The following is a 14,500-nucleotide window of genomic DNA, read 5'->3' as shown; positions in this document are numbered from 1 at the left end:
CCGTGTACAGGCGTGTGCAGGAAATGGGCTACAGGTGCCGCATTCCCCAGGTCAAGCCACTTTTGAACCAGAAACAGCGGCAGAAGCGCCTGACCTGGGCTACAGAGAAGCAGCACTGGACTGTTGCTCAGTGGTCCAAAGTACTTTTTTCGGATGAAAGCAAATTTAGCATGTCATTCGGAAATCAAGGTGCCAGAGTCTGGAGGAAGACTGGGGAGAGGGAAATGCCAAAATGCCTGAAGTCCAGTGTCAAGTACCCACAGTCAGTGATGCTGGTGTTGGTCCACTGTGTTTTATCAAGGGCAGGGTCATTACAGCTAGCTATCAGGAGATTTTGGAGCACTTCATGCTTCCATCTGCTGAAAAGCTTTATGGAGATGAAGATTTCATTTTTCAGCACGACCTGGCACCTGCTCACAGTGCCAAAACCACTGGTAACTGGTTTACTGACCATGGTATTACTGTGCTCAATTGGCCTGCCAACTCTCCTGACCTGAACCCCATAGAGAATCTGTGGGATATTTATTTATTTATTTAGTCATTTAGCAGACGCTTTTATCCAAAGCGACTTACAAATGAGGACATAAGAAGCAATCAAAACCAACAAAAGAGCAACAACGTGCAAGTGCTATTACAAGTCTTGGTTAGCCTAACGCAGTACAGATAATTATTATTATTATTGTTATTTTTAATAAAAAGACATAGATAAAATACAATTAGAATAGATAGTGCTAGAGTTAGAGGGTCAAGTAAAGATGAAACAGATGAGTTTTTAGCCGTTTCTTGAAGATGGGTAAGGATTCGGCTGCTCGGATTGAGTTGGGCAGGTCATTCCACCAGATGAGAACAGTTAATGAAAAAGTCCTTGAAAGTGTTTTTCTGTGTCTTTGGGATGGTACAATAATTTGTTGTTCACTTGAAGAACGCAAGCTTCTAGAGGGCACATAAGTCTGAAGTAAAGAATTTAGGTAAAGGGGTGCAGAGCCAGTGGTGGTTCTGTAGGCAAACATTAATGCCTTGAATTTAATGCGAGCAGCTATTGGTAGCCGGTGCAAATTGATGAACAGAGGCGTGATGTGCGTTCTTTTCGTCTCATTAAAGATTAATCTTGCAGCGGCATTTTGGATTAATTGTATATTGTTGGATATTGTGAAGAGAAAGTTGAGAGACGCAAGACCCAACACTCTGGATGAGCTTAAGGCCGCTATCGAAGCATCCTGGGCCTCCATAACACCTCAGCAGTGCCACAGGCTGATTGCCTCCATGCCACGCCGCATTGAAGCAGTCATTTCTGCAAAAGGATTCCCGACCAAGTATTGAGTGCATAACTGAACATAATTATTTGAAGGTTGACTTTTTTTGTATTAAAAACACTTTTCTTTTATTGGTCGGATGAGATATGCTAATTTTTTGAGATAGGAATTTTGGGTTTTCATGAGCTGTATGCCAAAATCATCAATATTAAAACAATAAAAGGCTTGAACTACTTCAGTTGTGTTGTAATGAATCTAAAATATATGAAAGTCTAATGTTTATCAGTACATTACAGAAAATAATGAACTTTATCACAATATGCTAATTTTTTGAGAAGGACCTGTACATGAATGAGTTTGCATTTATTGTTCATTATATTTATTGAAAACAAAAAATAGCAATAGTTTTGCAATGTCATGGCATTGTTTATTTTGGAAAGGCACTAAAGTATTTCCATGTATTCTTTGACATAGTATGCCATGATAGGCCAATATGGTAATCATTCAGTGCAATGGTATGTTAGCAATGCAGTAAGGAAAGGTTAGTCTCATGTACTGGGCCAAGGTGCATGGACTCAGGAAAGGCTCACAATGGGTGGGTCGGTGGGTGCAATGCTTTACGACTGCTAACAGCCTCCCAGGAGGTCTTGTTAGCCCAGGCATCAATTATGAAGTTACATTTCGAAGCCAGACCCAGTTTGCATCACAAAATTGTGATGGAGAATGTGAACAGACCTTCCAATGACAACGATTTTTAATAGCTTTTGCATGTTCCTCGAAGGCCATTTAATCAAATCCATATGCCCCAGAGTCTTTGGCGTTTATTAGCAGCAATGCAGTAAGCATGGTCTTTTATTATGCAGTTGCACGAATACCAGTCATTATTCAGTAAAGGATTATACATGCTTTATTTTCATCATTATTATTATTATATTGAAAAGCAAATCAAGGCAAGAGAAAGCCACACATGGGAAGAATCACTCACAGTCGGCAGATCAGGTGCTGAGATTAAAACTACAAAAGCAAGCTGTGAACTGCCCTGCCATTGACTTGCAGATGAGGCAGTGAAGAAATGGAACAAAGATCTTTAATAAGCTAGTGGAAAGTTTACATATACCGTCATCTTGACAAAACCTTTACACGCTTTGCAAGAACAGAACATTATCTCACAGCTTCAAAACATGATTAGGGGTGACAAAAATGTTTAGTCTGAGGCAGGCTACACTTTTGCTGTTGGGAAAAGAAAAAAACTTCAGCTTACAAGCTGGGTTTTCATTTACCTTCAAAGTGGTGCAAGTTTTCTGAAAGAAACTTGCAGAAAATGGTGCCATTTGTGTATGTCTTTATGACTTATTGCTGATGTCAGTAACAGTAAACTAAACTTTATCACATTATGGGGAAGACTTTACTATCTATAGTGTGTAATACAATATACGTTCATTTTAAATGATAACATACTTTAATACCATTGATATTCATCGAGGCAAATGCAAAATGCAATGATATCACAAGAAATTAATATTATCCTTTCATATTATATGAACTTACTGCGCCGGTATGAAATCATCTAGGTCTTTAGGGATAACAAATAAATATTGGACATTTGCAATGATGGCTATATGAATGTTCAGGCAAATGAAATTGTTTCCTTAAAATTACTCAAAAGAAATGGATGGTAAATTATTGAATTTTCCATTCAAATCTAAATAAAGTAACATTTAAGTATCAAGGAATTATTCTTTATTATTATTTTTTTAAGACTTAGTATGCCGTTACTGAACGTTTAACAGCACTTTATACAGTAGTCTGTGATAACGTGGGCATATAAAATCCAATTGTATGTTTCTGTTAAGAATATTTATATTTAATTCATTTTTCAGTGAAAATGTTGCTGCTTTAAGTCGGCTAAAGTTATCTGAAGAATTAGCGTCTAATGTAACTGAAGAGCACACATTTCAGATATTCAAGAGGGAAAGTATTGATGCGTGTCAGACAATGGGCCGTGTTTGAGTGCGGGTGGAACATGTGAGGGAACGGACAGCGTGATACTGATCTGCACTGAAAACATAACCACCTTATGGTTTCGGTGGAAGCTCCGCCCTCTGAACACACTCTGGACAGGAAGTGACCAATCACCACAGTAACCATGTCACACCCTTGTATCAGCATCAAACAGAGGATTTCCTGTCTCCGTGTGAGTGGTGAGAGCAGAGTTGTTCTTAGATACCTGACTGCAACAAGCTGTTAGCGTCTACAGCGAGTCGGCCGTCCTCAGTGACCTTTAGAGCCGCTGCTGCATTACAGCCTCATCTGAACCTCTCTCAGACGAAACCAGAATTACCACATGATCAAATGCAAATATGCTTTAAAGGAGAAAAAGCATGATATTTAAGACTGCAGTCATAGTCCAGTGCAACTGCTGTTTTGACTTTTCATTAAGGCCCTTTATAAAGGCACCAAATTATTAAGGTATCTCCAGTGAAACGCTATGATTTTTGGTATATCTAAATTATATCAGTAACATAATTCATAAGGTTATAAATTAATAAATGTAATAAAGCTTTGAATGGTGGTTTAATTGATGCACAGGGAACCATTTTGTTTGGTGACTTGTTTGGCAAATAAATTACTGGTATTAAATTTTTCTATGTGGGACGACTTGATTCCCATCCAGGTCACAGCTAATTAACACATTAATGAAGGCATGACTCAGAGCACCTCGCTCCATTGCAAATAATTGACCGTTTCAGCTTACAGCATTGTTTGGAACATATCAGTTTGTTGATGAAAATTTTTCTTCTATGTATTAATACTTTCTTAAGTCTTAAAAAACTGTAAGACTAATTAAAGGAGTAGTTATGAAAGAATAGTTAGGAATTTTGCAAAACCATTGCAGTTGTGCATGCAATAACTTTAGGGAAGTCGTGGCCTAATGGTTAGAGATTCAGACACGTAATCCAAAGGTTTGAGTCTTGGGCCAGCAGGGATTGTAGGTGGGGGAGTGAATGTCCAGCGCTCTCTCCACCCTCAATACCACGACTGAGGTGCCCTTGAGCAAGACACCGAACCCCCAACTGCTCCCCGGACGCCGCAGCATAAATGCTGCCCACTGCTCCGGGTGTGTGTGTGTTCACTGCTGTGTGTGTGCACTTGGGATAAATGCAGAGCACCTTTAATAATTTACTAATAAACACTCTTATTCACTTGATTGCATGCAGCAGTCACTATGAACAATCACTTCAATTGATCAATTAAAAAATTAATTAAATAGTAAAATAAAAAATTTCAAATGATTTAGTAAATAAAATCCAAACTTTTGATTGGTCATATAAGTAAATACAGTATAAGCTGCAAACTCTGTAAATGAGCATGTGAGTCTGACGTCTTGAGGATTTTTTTGTTGTTGGTTGTTAATCATTAATTGTACTGATTGTGTAATTTATTTTCATATACATTAATAATGTTGAATTCAAGGACTGCACGCTTTGCTGAGCATGTGGTAGGTAAACCTACATTTTGTCACACTTGACACTAGATTCCTATCTTGAAGAAAATAAAAAGGAGGATGATGAATGGCTGAAGGATGTGAGCCTGAGAATTAGAAAAGTAAATCTCTGTGATGGGAAACACCCCTCCCTGCATTTCTTCTCCTGGACACGAGCTGAGCTGAAGTGCAGAGACAGCGTTAACTTTGAGAAATACAAAGGCAAATAAACATTGTAGGATTTTTAAAGAATTTATTTGCAAATTATGGTGGAAAATAAGTATTTGGTCAATAACAAAAGTTCATCTCAATACTTTGTTATATACCCTTTGTTGGCAATGACAGAGGTCAAGCGTTTTCTGTAAGTCTTCAGAAGGTTTTCACACACTGTTGCTGGTATTTTGGCCCATTCCTCCATGCAGATCTCCTCTAGAGCAGTGATGTTCTATGGGGTTGAGATCTGGAGACTGGCTAGGCCACTCCAGGACCTTGAAATGCTTCTTACGAAGCCACTCCTTCGTTGCCCGGGCGGTGTGTTTGGGATCATTGTCATGCTGAAAGACCCAGCCACGTTTCATCTTCAATGCCCTTGCTGATGGAAGGAGGTTTTCACTCAAAATCTCACGATACATGGCCCCATTCATCTTTCCTTTACACGGATCAGTCGTCCTGGTCCCTTTGCAGAAAAACAGCCCCGAAGCGTGATGTTTCCACCCCCATGCTTCACAGTAGGTATGGTGTTCTTTGGATGCAACTCAGCATTCTCTCTCCTCCAAACACGACGAGTTGAGTTTTTACCAAAAAGTTCTGTTTTGGTTTCATCTGACCATATGCCATTCTCCCAATCCTCTTCTGGATCATCCAGATGCTCTCTAGCAAGCTTCAGACGGGCCGGACATGTACTGGCTTAAGCAGGGGGACACGTCTGGCACTGTAGGATTTGAGTCCCTGGCGGCGTAGTGTGTTACTGATGGTAGCCTTTGTTACTTTGGTCCCAGCTCTCTGCAGGTCATTCACTAGGTCCCCCCGTGTGGTTCTGGGATTTTTTCTCACCGTTATTGTGATCATTTTGACCCCACGGGGTGAGATCTTGCGTGGAGCCCCAGATCGAGGGAGATTATCAGTGGTCTTGTATGTCTTCCATTTTCTAATAATTGCTCCCACAGTTGATTTCTTCACACCAAGCTGCTTGCCTATTGCAGATTCAGTCTTCCCAGCCTGGTGCAGGTCTACAATGTTGTTTCTGGTGTCCTTCGACAGCTCTTTGGTCTTGGCCAAAGTTTGGAGTGTGACTGTTTGAGGTTGTGGACAGGTGTCTTTATACTGATAACGAGTTCAAACAGGTGCCATTAATACAGGTAACGAGTGGAGGACAGAGGAGCCTCTTAAAGAAGAAGTTACAGGTCTGTGAGAGCCAGAAATCTTGCGTGTTTGTAGGTGACCAAATACTTATTTTACCGAGGAATGTACCAATTAATTAATTAAAAATCCTACAATGTGATTTCCTGGATTCTTTCCCCCCATTCTGTCTCTCATAGTTGAAGTCAGTGGGGATTTCTTTAAGACTGCAAGGGAAGCTCGGCTTCCCCTATAATGTCAAAAAATTAATGGTCAAACATGTACTATTGTGTTAACATTTTACTGATTAAAAATGCGTTAGAACACGTTCATCTCAGAGACGAGTTCGTTCAGAATCAGCTACATATAGCAGGTGACTCGATTTCCTTCTCATATATTCCCGTAGCATCAGTGTATTTCCCTGTTGAAGCCCAGCGTCCATTGACTTCTATGGAGCTGCTTTGAACAGTTTTTTTCAGTGCTTCGAAACTAGACAGTCATTGGATAAATGCTGCGATTATGTCCCGCCCCCGGACGCTCAGTGTCTCTGGGAGTGAATGGAGGAGTGGGCGGGGCTGGACTCCGGGCTTCTGCGTGATGATTGGAGGGTTTGTCGAAAGACTGCATCTCCTTTTGATTGACAGCGATTGTGTCCTATAAGAAGTCGCTGATGCTGAAGCTATTCGAGCCAGTGTTGCCAACTTAGCGACTTTTCAGACCACCCTAGCGACCTTTTCCCCCAAAAGTGACTAGCGACAAATCTAGCGATTTATTTGACAAACCTTAGCGAGTCTCTGTGATCGCTGGTACTACCGCAACGGCGCGAGGTCAGCGGCAGAGCGCACGCACCTCTTTCTCTGTTCAGTGAGCGGCTGAGAGGAGCAGCGCGTTCAGTTCAAATATATATTATGTTGCTTCTCTAATTTTATCACAGCATAGGAATTGTCTTGTCTTATCTTTTGTGTATTATTTGATTTAATCAGACGACGGCTCGATTATAAATTAGGATTTTTGTGCATACTAACTTCTTAGGAGGGAGAGCTGGTTATGAATTCTTAAAGGGCTGCGTTTCAGTCACTATTTCATATTTATCCCGTTGACTGACAACATAAACAGTCAAATATATAAAGGAAAACACTTTTATTGATAATTTGGCTGCATTAAAATACAGTATGAGCACAGAGAGACAAACAAATGTAAAAGGCAATATGACGCGATGACGTAATTAATATGCTAATTAGCGCATGACGTCATCTGGCGACATTTAGCGACTTTTCAAACTGGCTTTAGCTTCTTTCCATCGAAAGAAGTTGGCAACACTGATTCGAGCTCAGTCCCATAGTGGACTTTGCAAGTGTAGTCAAAAGACAAACTGCTGCAACCTATTTCTTGATATTTGCTTGGCGAAATTGCTGGCCAATTTTCATTATACATTTCACACAATTATACACCACATTCCTTGTTTCAGTTTAACCTAATTCCCACATTTCCTCCGTTGAGTTTACTGTTTACCTCACGAGTTTAATGTTTTTTAGATCGTTTGTTCATTCATTCATTCATACAGTAGGCCAGGCGGTGAACTAGCCAGCTAGCAAACTGCACACGATGGCAGAATTTACGTATAAATAAATGGACAATTTTTATGATGTAGGCCGAAAATGAGCTTCCCCTCTTTGAAAGACCAGCAGCCGCCACTGGTTGAAGTGTACCTATGATGAAAATTACAGGCCTCTCTCATCTTTTTAAGTGGGAGAACTTGCACAATTGGTGGCTGACTAAATACGTTTTTGCCCAACTGTATCAGCACAAGCCTCCACCAGAAAGATATCATCCAGCAAGATTAGAAAGGCTTGAATTTTGTAAACAGCATTAGCAGTGGGCTATGAAATGCCCTGTGCATTACAACGATCTCGATGAACCAACAGAAGCACACTTTGGTTGATTTACTGTAATAAGAATGGATTTGTCATTAGACATGCTTTACAGATTTAATATGGAAAGGAAACACCACAGGTTCCATAGCTAAAATAAAGGTTGAGCTGATTCTTCCAACGTTTCCAACCAAAATCATAATCATAATAATGAGGAATAGTGAAAAAGAGGATGCTGTTTATGCAAAAGCTTGTAAATGTGTCATACAAAAACATATTTAATAAACCATTTCTGGGCACTTTGCATCAAGTCTTAAGAAAGATTATGTCATACTGTTCCCAAAAACCCAAACTATACAGTTTGAACACAGTTCTGTTTTAACGTAATTAGAGCATATGCTGTCACTGAAAACACACAAGTGTGATTTATTGTGAATTCTCATTTCTCTGATGTTGTCAACTTTGTTTTATTGCTGGCTAAATATCATATTCATACATGCAAATGGAAAATAAAATGTAAGCCCTCCTTTAATATATTTCTTTGTGAGTTTGTGAAAATGTCTCAGAGCTTCAAGGATAAAAAAAAACAAACAAAATAGAAGCAACATATTATATTCTTCTTTGATGCTTTTATGTCCTTTTTTTCATTGCTGCTATTGTTGTTGTTGGTGTAATCGTTATTATTATTAATTATGGTGGATGTGCCTTAGGTTGCTGGATGTTCCCTGTCTTGTAGTGTACAATTTGCATTTAAAAAAAAATTAAAATAAAAGTTAAGCCACATTGATTATCTCTCTGTGGCCTTCTACATTATGACTAAATGAAGACCAGATATCAGATCAAGCCTAACCCCATGAACAAGCACATTCCAGTCAGAAACCCTCTCTATGTCTTCTCTCGACTAGAGTCTGTCTCTGACGTTGGCTGGTATGACAGCTATCCGGGCTGGTTTCGGAACAAATGATTTGGTTTAAGTGCAGGTCTTTGTTTAAATCTTGGCTCCGTCTCCTCTCAGTGGAAGCAGACAGGACTCTCACTTTGACATTTACCCTCACTGGAATTTGTGGTTATAGAGCAAATAACATTCTAATGTGCTGTTCGGAAGATACAGTGGTGCGATCTAACATCAAGGATCTGTTCTATACAGCTTTAGGACATAAGGACAGTATTATGATGAGAAAAGCTACATTTATTTTATTGTAAATAAGACCACTGATGCTGTCATTAACCCACTTGAATTGCTGTTAACACCACTATGAACAGAGATAAGCATGCTACGCACTCCCATCCATATGTATAAACAAAACCTAAATAAGACTGGTTCAAACTCAAGAGCAGTCTGCCTGATCTTAAATTGAAACTCACATAACATACAGTCCACAACAGCTTGCATTAAGCAGACCAGCCTTAATATCTGGTGATTTCCCAGCAATGCCATCCTGTGATGGGCCGGTGACTGCTAGCTATATGAGTGTGTGGCAAGTGAGCTGTTTCAAAATGCCAAAGATACAGGCGATAAACTGTCAGATCTGTTAGCGGCCTCAGACTGTGAATGAGGTGGAGGTATAAATTAATGTAGCTAAATGAAGCCGCTTATCTTTGCTAGCATTCCTACAGAGCCGCTGCCAACACTGCAGGAGCCCAATAGAGCGTGGCGTTGAGAGCTGAGGTCATGATAAAACGCTCTACAGAGGCCTTCTCTCTGCAGGCCTGCGCTATTCTCTCTATACAAGGCCACTTAGAGCCTATCACATCAGTCAACAAGTACATATGCTGGATAGCTAACTGAAGAGCAGGAAACATGGGAGGTATTTCAGGCTACCAGAACCAGAGGTTCAGATGGGATGGGTAAGATTCATATGTTGAACTATGCTTTTGCTCAGACCTGCTCTGCTACTTTCTGTGGTGTGCATCTGTTATTAGGGCTGCGATGATAAATCGATGCAGAATCGATTCTGAGATCTTCCGAATGCATCGTGGTTCTCTCTGGAATAAATTCTGAGCGTAGATTTTAACAGCAGATGGTACTCTAATCTAGTTTTTATCTGGTCACTCAAATGTTCATGAAGAAGAACACTTGTGCGTTCGGCTGAGTGTAATTTCACCTCAGCTCAAAATGCTTTTATGACTTGAGATTAATGTAAACACACCCCCTTGTAATTCTCTTCAACCTTTTCGAATTTTATGAATGATCATTTTAGGTTCAAGTGTGTGTAAGGACTTGGAAACAAACAGAGTATGGCTTTTTCTAAAGCATGCAGCGCCATCTGCTGTTCAAAACTAAGCTCAGAGTCGACTCGAGAAAGAATCGCGATGCATTTGGAAATTCTCAGAATCAATGCTGAATAATTTCTTGATTCGCGATGCATCGATTTATTTTCCCAACCCTATCTGTCATCCTTCAACAATCTTACTATACAGCTGGCCTCCAGCATATGCATTAGATGCTGATGTCCTTAACAAGTACAGTTTTGCTGGTGGAAATCATGGCTGTGGTGCCAACAGCTAGACCAGCACATCAACCGGCCTTAGTGCAAGAAAAGCATCATATGCATTGTCTATCACAGCCATTACAGTGTTAACAGCTGCTCCAGTCAGCAGACAGCATGGCAAACACTCCATTCAAATCAATCAACACGCCACTAGACATACCACGAGACATTAATTCCTTTCAGGTGAGTACAGCCAGCTTTGGAAAACAAGATCTCCAGAATGGAGTCTAGAGAGGCGCTCCCAGCACACATTTGCCATAAAGCACCTCTGGAGGAGTCACTAATCAGATTGGGAATTCATGGAGGGGGAGGATGGGCAATTTATCATAATCCCATCTGACGGTGGAGGTGTGCCATCTGATCTGGCGGTGATTTCATGCACCTTCAAGCAGAGCCAGTCGAGTGTCAATGAGGAGGAGACCTAATGGATTGAACTCCTCTGATGTTCTGAGCCAGAGACTTACGCCAAGTGGTGCCTTTTAAAATGCGCCCTCCTTATTTCAAGCTTTTGTGTGTGAAAGAAGGGCTTCTTAATTCTTACAAGACCAGAAGGAGGCAAGACCTTGCTTTCCTTTCCTTTCATCTCGCCCTGGCCCTCCTCTCATAGTCCGCTTGTCATTAACAGTGGTTGTCATAAAACAGTCTAATTATTTTGGCTGCAGGAGCGAGACCTGGGGCCCGTCTGCCACGCAGTACAGTACTGGAAGCATCTGCAGTAATAGCTGACCAACAATGGTGTCTGAAGGGCACCGTTACCCGATACCGTGCACAAAGTGATTGGCTGTCATACACTTACACGTATGACAGACTTCTGAGTGATAAATTACCACAGGAGGGTGTTGGAGAGTGAGAGGGAAAGCTGATACGTGATAATTGGTACTTCCACCGAGGGCTTTCCATTGTGTATGATGTGACTGCCAACTGCATATGGAGGCTTACACAATCGATCAACAGTTTAGTTACACTAGATGTAATGCCAGCTCCAATAAAGCAAACAACTCTGGGATCCCACAAGATCATTACTCCACAACAACACATTGCATACTTTGTAACACCATATGGTTTAACATGAAGTCTCACGGTGGGTGCTCTTGTGCCCTTAAATGAAGCTTTCAAGGGGTTAAAGTAGTGCATGATGTGAGCCTTTTGGCTACAAAATAACATTCCTTAAGCTCCAACAAGGGCTGTTCCATGTGTCAAAACTGTCACCATTTAGCAAGAATGGTGACATAGCAACTTCCCAAGGCCCTGAAATTCCCACCTGCCCCATAACTCACGCACACCAGTAGAGAAAACATTCCACCTGCACTAGCCGTCCAAACAGACTCACAGGCTCTGAACTCTGAATTTCAGATGAAAAGTTTGATAACTGTCCAGTATGGAGGTCATTTGATAACAATGCACTCAGAAAGCAATGTGTTCATCGTGCACAGCACTGAAAAAAAACCTCTGCGGGGTAATGGGTGATGACTTTAAACTCTTTTGTGTCAGTTCGTCTGACTGAATGTTTGTATATGCTCTGTCCTACAAACAGCGTTGCCTTTATCTTAGCATTGGCCTTGGAGACGAATTGATAAATGCATGAAACGTAATTTTAAAAGCACTTTCCCCATTCACGGCCGTGATAGTTTTCACTTTCGTCACACAAATATCACAGGTGCCCTACAGACAGGCCTGAGTCAAACAGACCAACGATTTGTCATGGAGCTTGAGATCTATGGAGGAAATAGCTGAGCTGTTTTATGGCCTCCAATACAATTATTAAAATGAACATAGCAGACTGCTGAAATTAAGATGTGGGCCTGATGGCTTTTATGGAAAACATATCACAATTACAAATCCTCACAGGCAACAAGAGCAGTATTTCTCCATAATAAATTCATTCAGCATCAGTGAGACTCTTTTAGGAGCAGCCTGGAAACACATACATCAGCAAGTGCCGAAGAAAGTATTTTTGTGAAAATAAATAAATCATTGTGAAATACTCTGGCTTTGTTTGGAAACTGGGAACAGACCCCCACATCCTTTCCAATCACGACTAAACATTGCACAGACGCACATCCAAGAACATCAAAACAACTGAAATTTAATGATGGGGCCAAAAAACGAGTTGGAGATTTTTTGACTTCTCCGTCTTCCACACCATAGTTTGCCTTGGTACTTGAAAAGCCAGGCTCTGAGCAGAGCGCAACCGAAGACAGCGACCTAATGGCCACTTGTGCGGCTCACTGAACATCGATGTCCCCCGGGAAGATTTTTTATTTGTCAAGTCTACACAAGCTGACAGAAAGAGTCCATCTGTAGTCTTCAGAAATTCAGTATGCATGAGCTGTGTTTTCGATTAACAACCTCATCACAACCCTCCCCATCAGCTAAGCAAAGTGCTCTAAGATCGAGGGGAATGGCCTTCAAGAGAAACAGCTCTCACCACATTCATATTCCCAGTCGAGCACTCTGGCACAAGACTGAGAACTTAAACTAACATCTGTAGCTGAGTTAACGCTTATGATATTTTGTTGCAAAATCTCTTCAGTCCACATTTGATGGTTCGTGCTACAGTATTTGCAAGCTTGAATTCTTTGAATTTGATTGCAAAATACAGGACTCTGCAGTTTAACTTGATGGTGTAAATCACCTAAGCAAGCATTCGAATGCATATTAACCACAAAAGTTTAATATGGGAATCCTATGACTTACTACACTTTTTAAGCTAACTAAAGTCCCGGTTGTAGCCTTATTTACTCACAGAAATGTTTTCTCAGCAATAAAACATCCTTCTTTTGGTTTGATAATGACCTGGATGTTGTTAGGCAAAAGCAAAACATACTCAAATGTGTATCATGTGATTGTCACCACACTGATTGTTTCCCATTAATGTGGACTAGATTCCTCAGTAAATAGAAATAGTGGTAATGCTCAAGATCTGAGGGATGCCTCTGAATTACTATAGATTTTTTTTTTTTTTTTGAGTTATGCATATTAGGGCTTGTTTACGATTGCTTTGTAATCGTCTGTGTAATGTCAGCATGCCAGGCACAGATAAATGTAATGAAACTCATTACACTGAATGTACAGCTGTTTGCATGTTATTAGTATCCTATCAGTATCCTTCAGTGAAAATGCACGACTACAATCAGTAGTAAACATGACCGCCTGCAGCACCCATCGATTAGAAGTCCTCCAACTTAACTTTCTGCACAATGTACACTTCAGGTTTCTACAAAATGTGCAGGGAAAAAGCACTTAGGAAGCCCATAGCGTCCCTTCTATACCAGTAATACTTCTCAGGATCTCCTATACTAGCCATCAAAGTGCACACCTACCTCCTTGCAGCGAAGGACTCAGCTGTATGGTGAGGAAGAATCCGAGAAGGAGCAATGCAACCCTCCTGTTAGCCATCTCGCCCAAAATGCACTGGCCCTCCCTGAATCGGCTGGTTTTATTCTCCAAGAGCTAATTACCACTTCAAAAATGTCTCAAAAAAATGAAGAAGGGAGGAAAAAAGAAAATGATACTGGACACGACGTAATTAGGAAAGGGCAAAGCCTTTCGTTCGATGGATCATTGGACTTTTTTCTCTTCTATGTCTGGTGTTGCTGTTTTTATTCTGGTCACTCCTGCCAAAAAAGCTGAGTGCTGCCAGAGAAAGAAAGAGAGTGAGAGAGAGAGAGAGAGAGAGAAATAGAAAGAGACATGCAGGGAGGAAAGACAGGAGAGAGGGGAGGGAAGGAAAGGATGAGAGAGAACAGTAGAGACAGAGAGAGCGAGAGACCCACTTTCCCACTCTCTCGTCCAAGAGGAATTTCACTGTCTTGCCAGACATTTGCATGGACTTTCAGAGGACTTCACTTTTTTATGTGAGCAGTGGAGTAAAACAAAATCAGTACTATGATAATGATGTTCACTCCATTGCTGGGTTTCTCCTTTACAACTGCTCACGCATATGACATCGATCCTCAAGTAGTAACAACAGTTCTCATTCCTGTAAAATGATGAGTCTTTTTTTCCAAAGGCTGCAGTCTAGGGAAACTTGACCGATGTTTCTCTAAGAGACTTGGGGGA

At 40.8% G+C, this 14,500-nt stretch overlaps 1 protein-coding gene across 1 annotated transcript in view; it reads right to left on the bottom strand.

Annotated features, from left to right (window-relative positions):
- Nucleotides 1-14,160, bottom strand: part of LOC306854157 (uncharacterized protein) — a 54,791-nt gene extending 40,631 nt beyond the window's left edge. Inside the window, exon 1 of the mRNA XM_079391975.1 lies at nt 13,762-14,160. Coding sequence (XP_079248101.1) covers nt 13,762-13,837 — 76 coding nt within the window. The 5' untranslated portion in view covers nt 13,838-14,160. The remainder of the gene's footprint in view (nt 1-13,761) is intronic.
- Nucleotides 14,161-14,500: the final 340 nt, after the last annotated feature.

The sequence above is a fragment of the Barbus barbus genome (genome assembly GCF_936440315.1).
Source record: "Barbus barbus genome assembly, chromosome: 34".
In the NCBI taxonomy this organism is placed as follows: Eukaryota; Metazoa; Chordata; class Actinopteri; order Cypriniformes; family Cyprinidae; genus Barbus; species Barbus barbus.
Note: the sequence above shows the minus strand (reverse complement) of the source record. Positions and strands in the feature narration are given on the sequence as shown.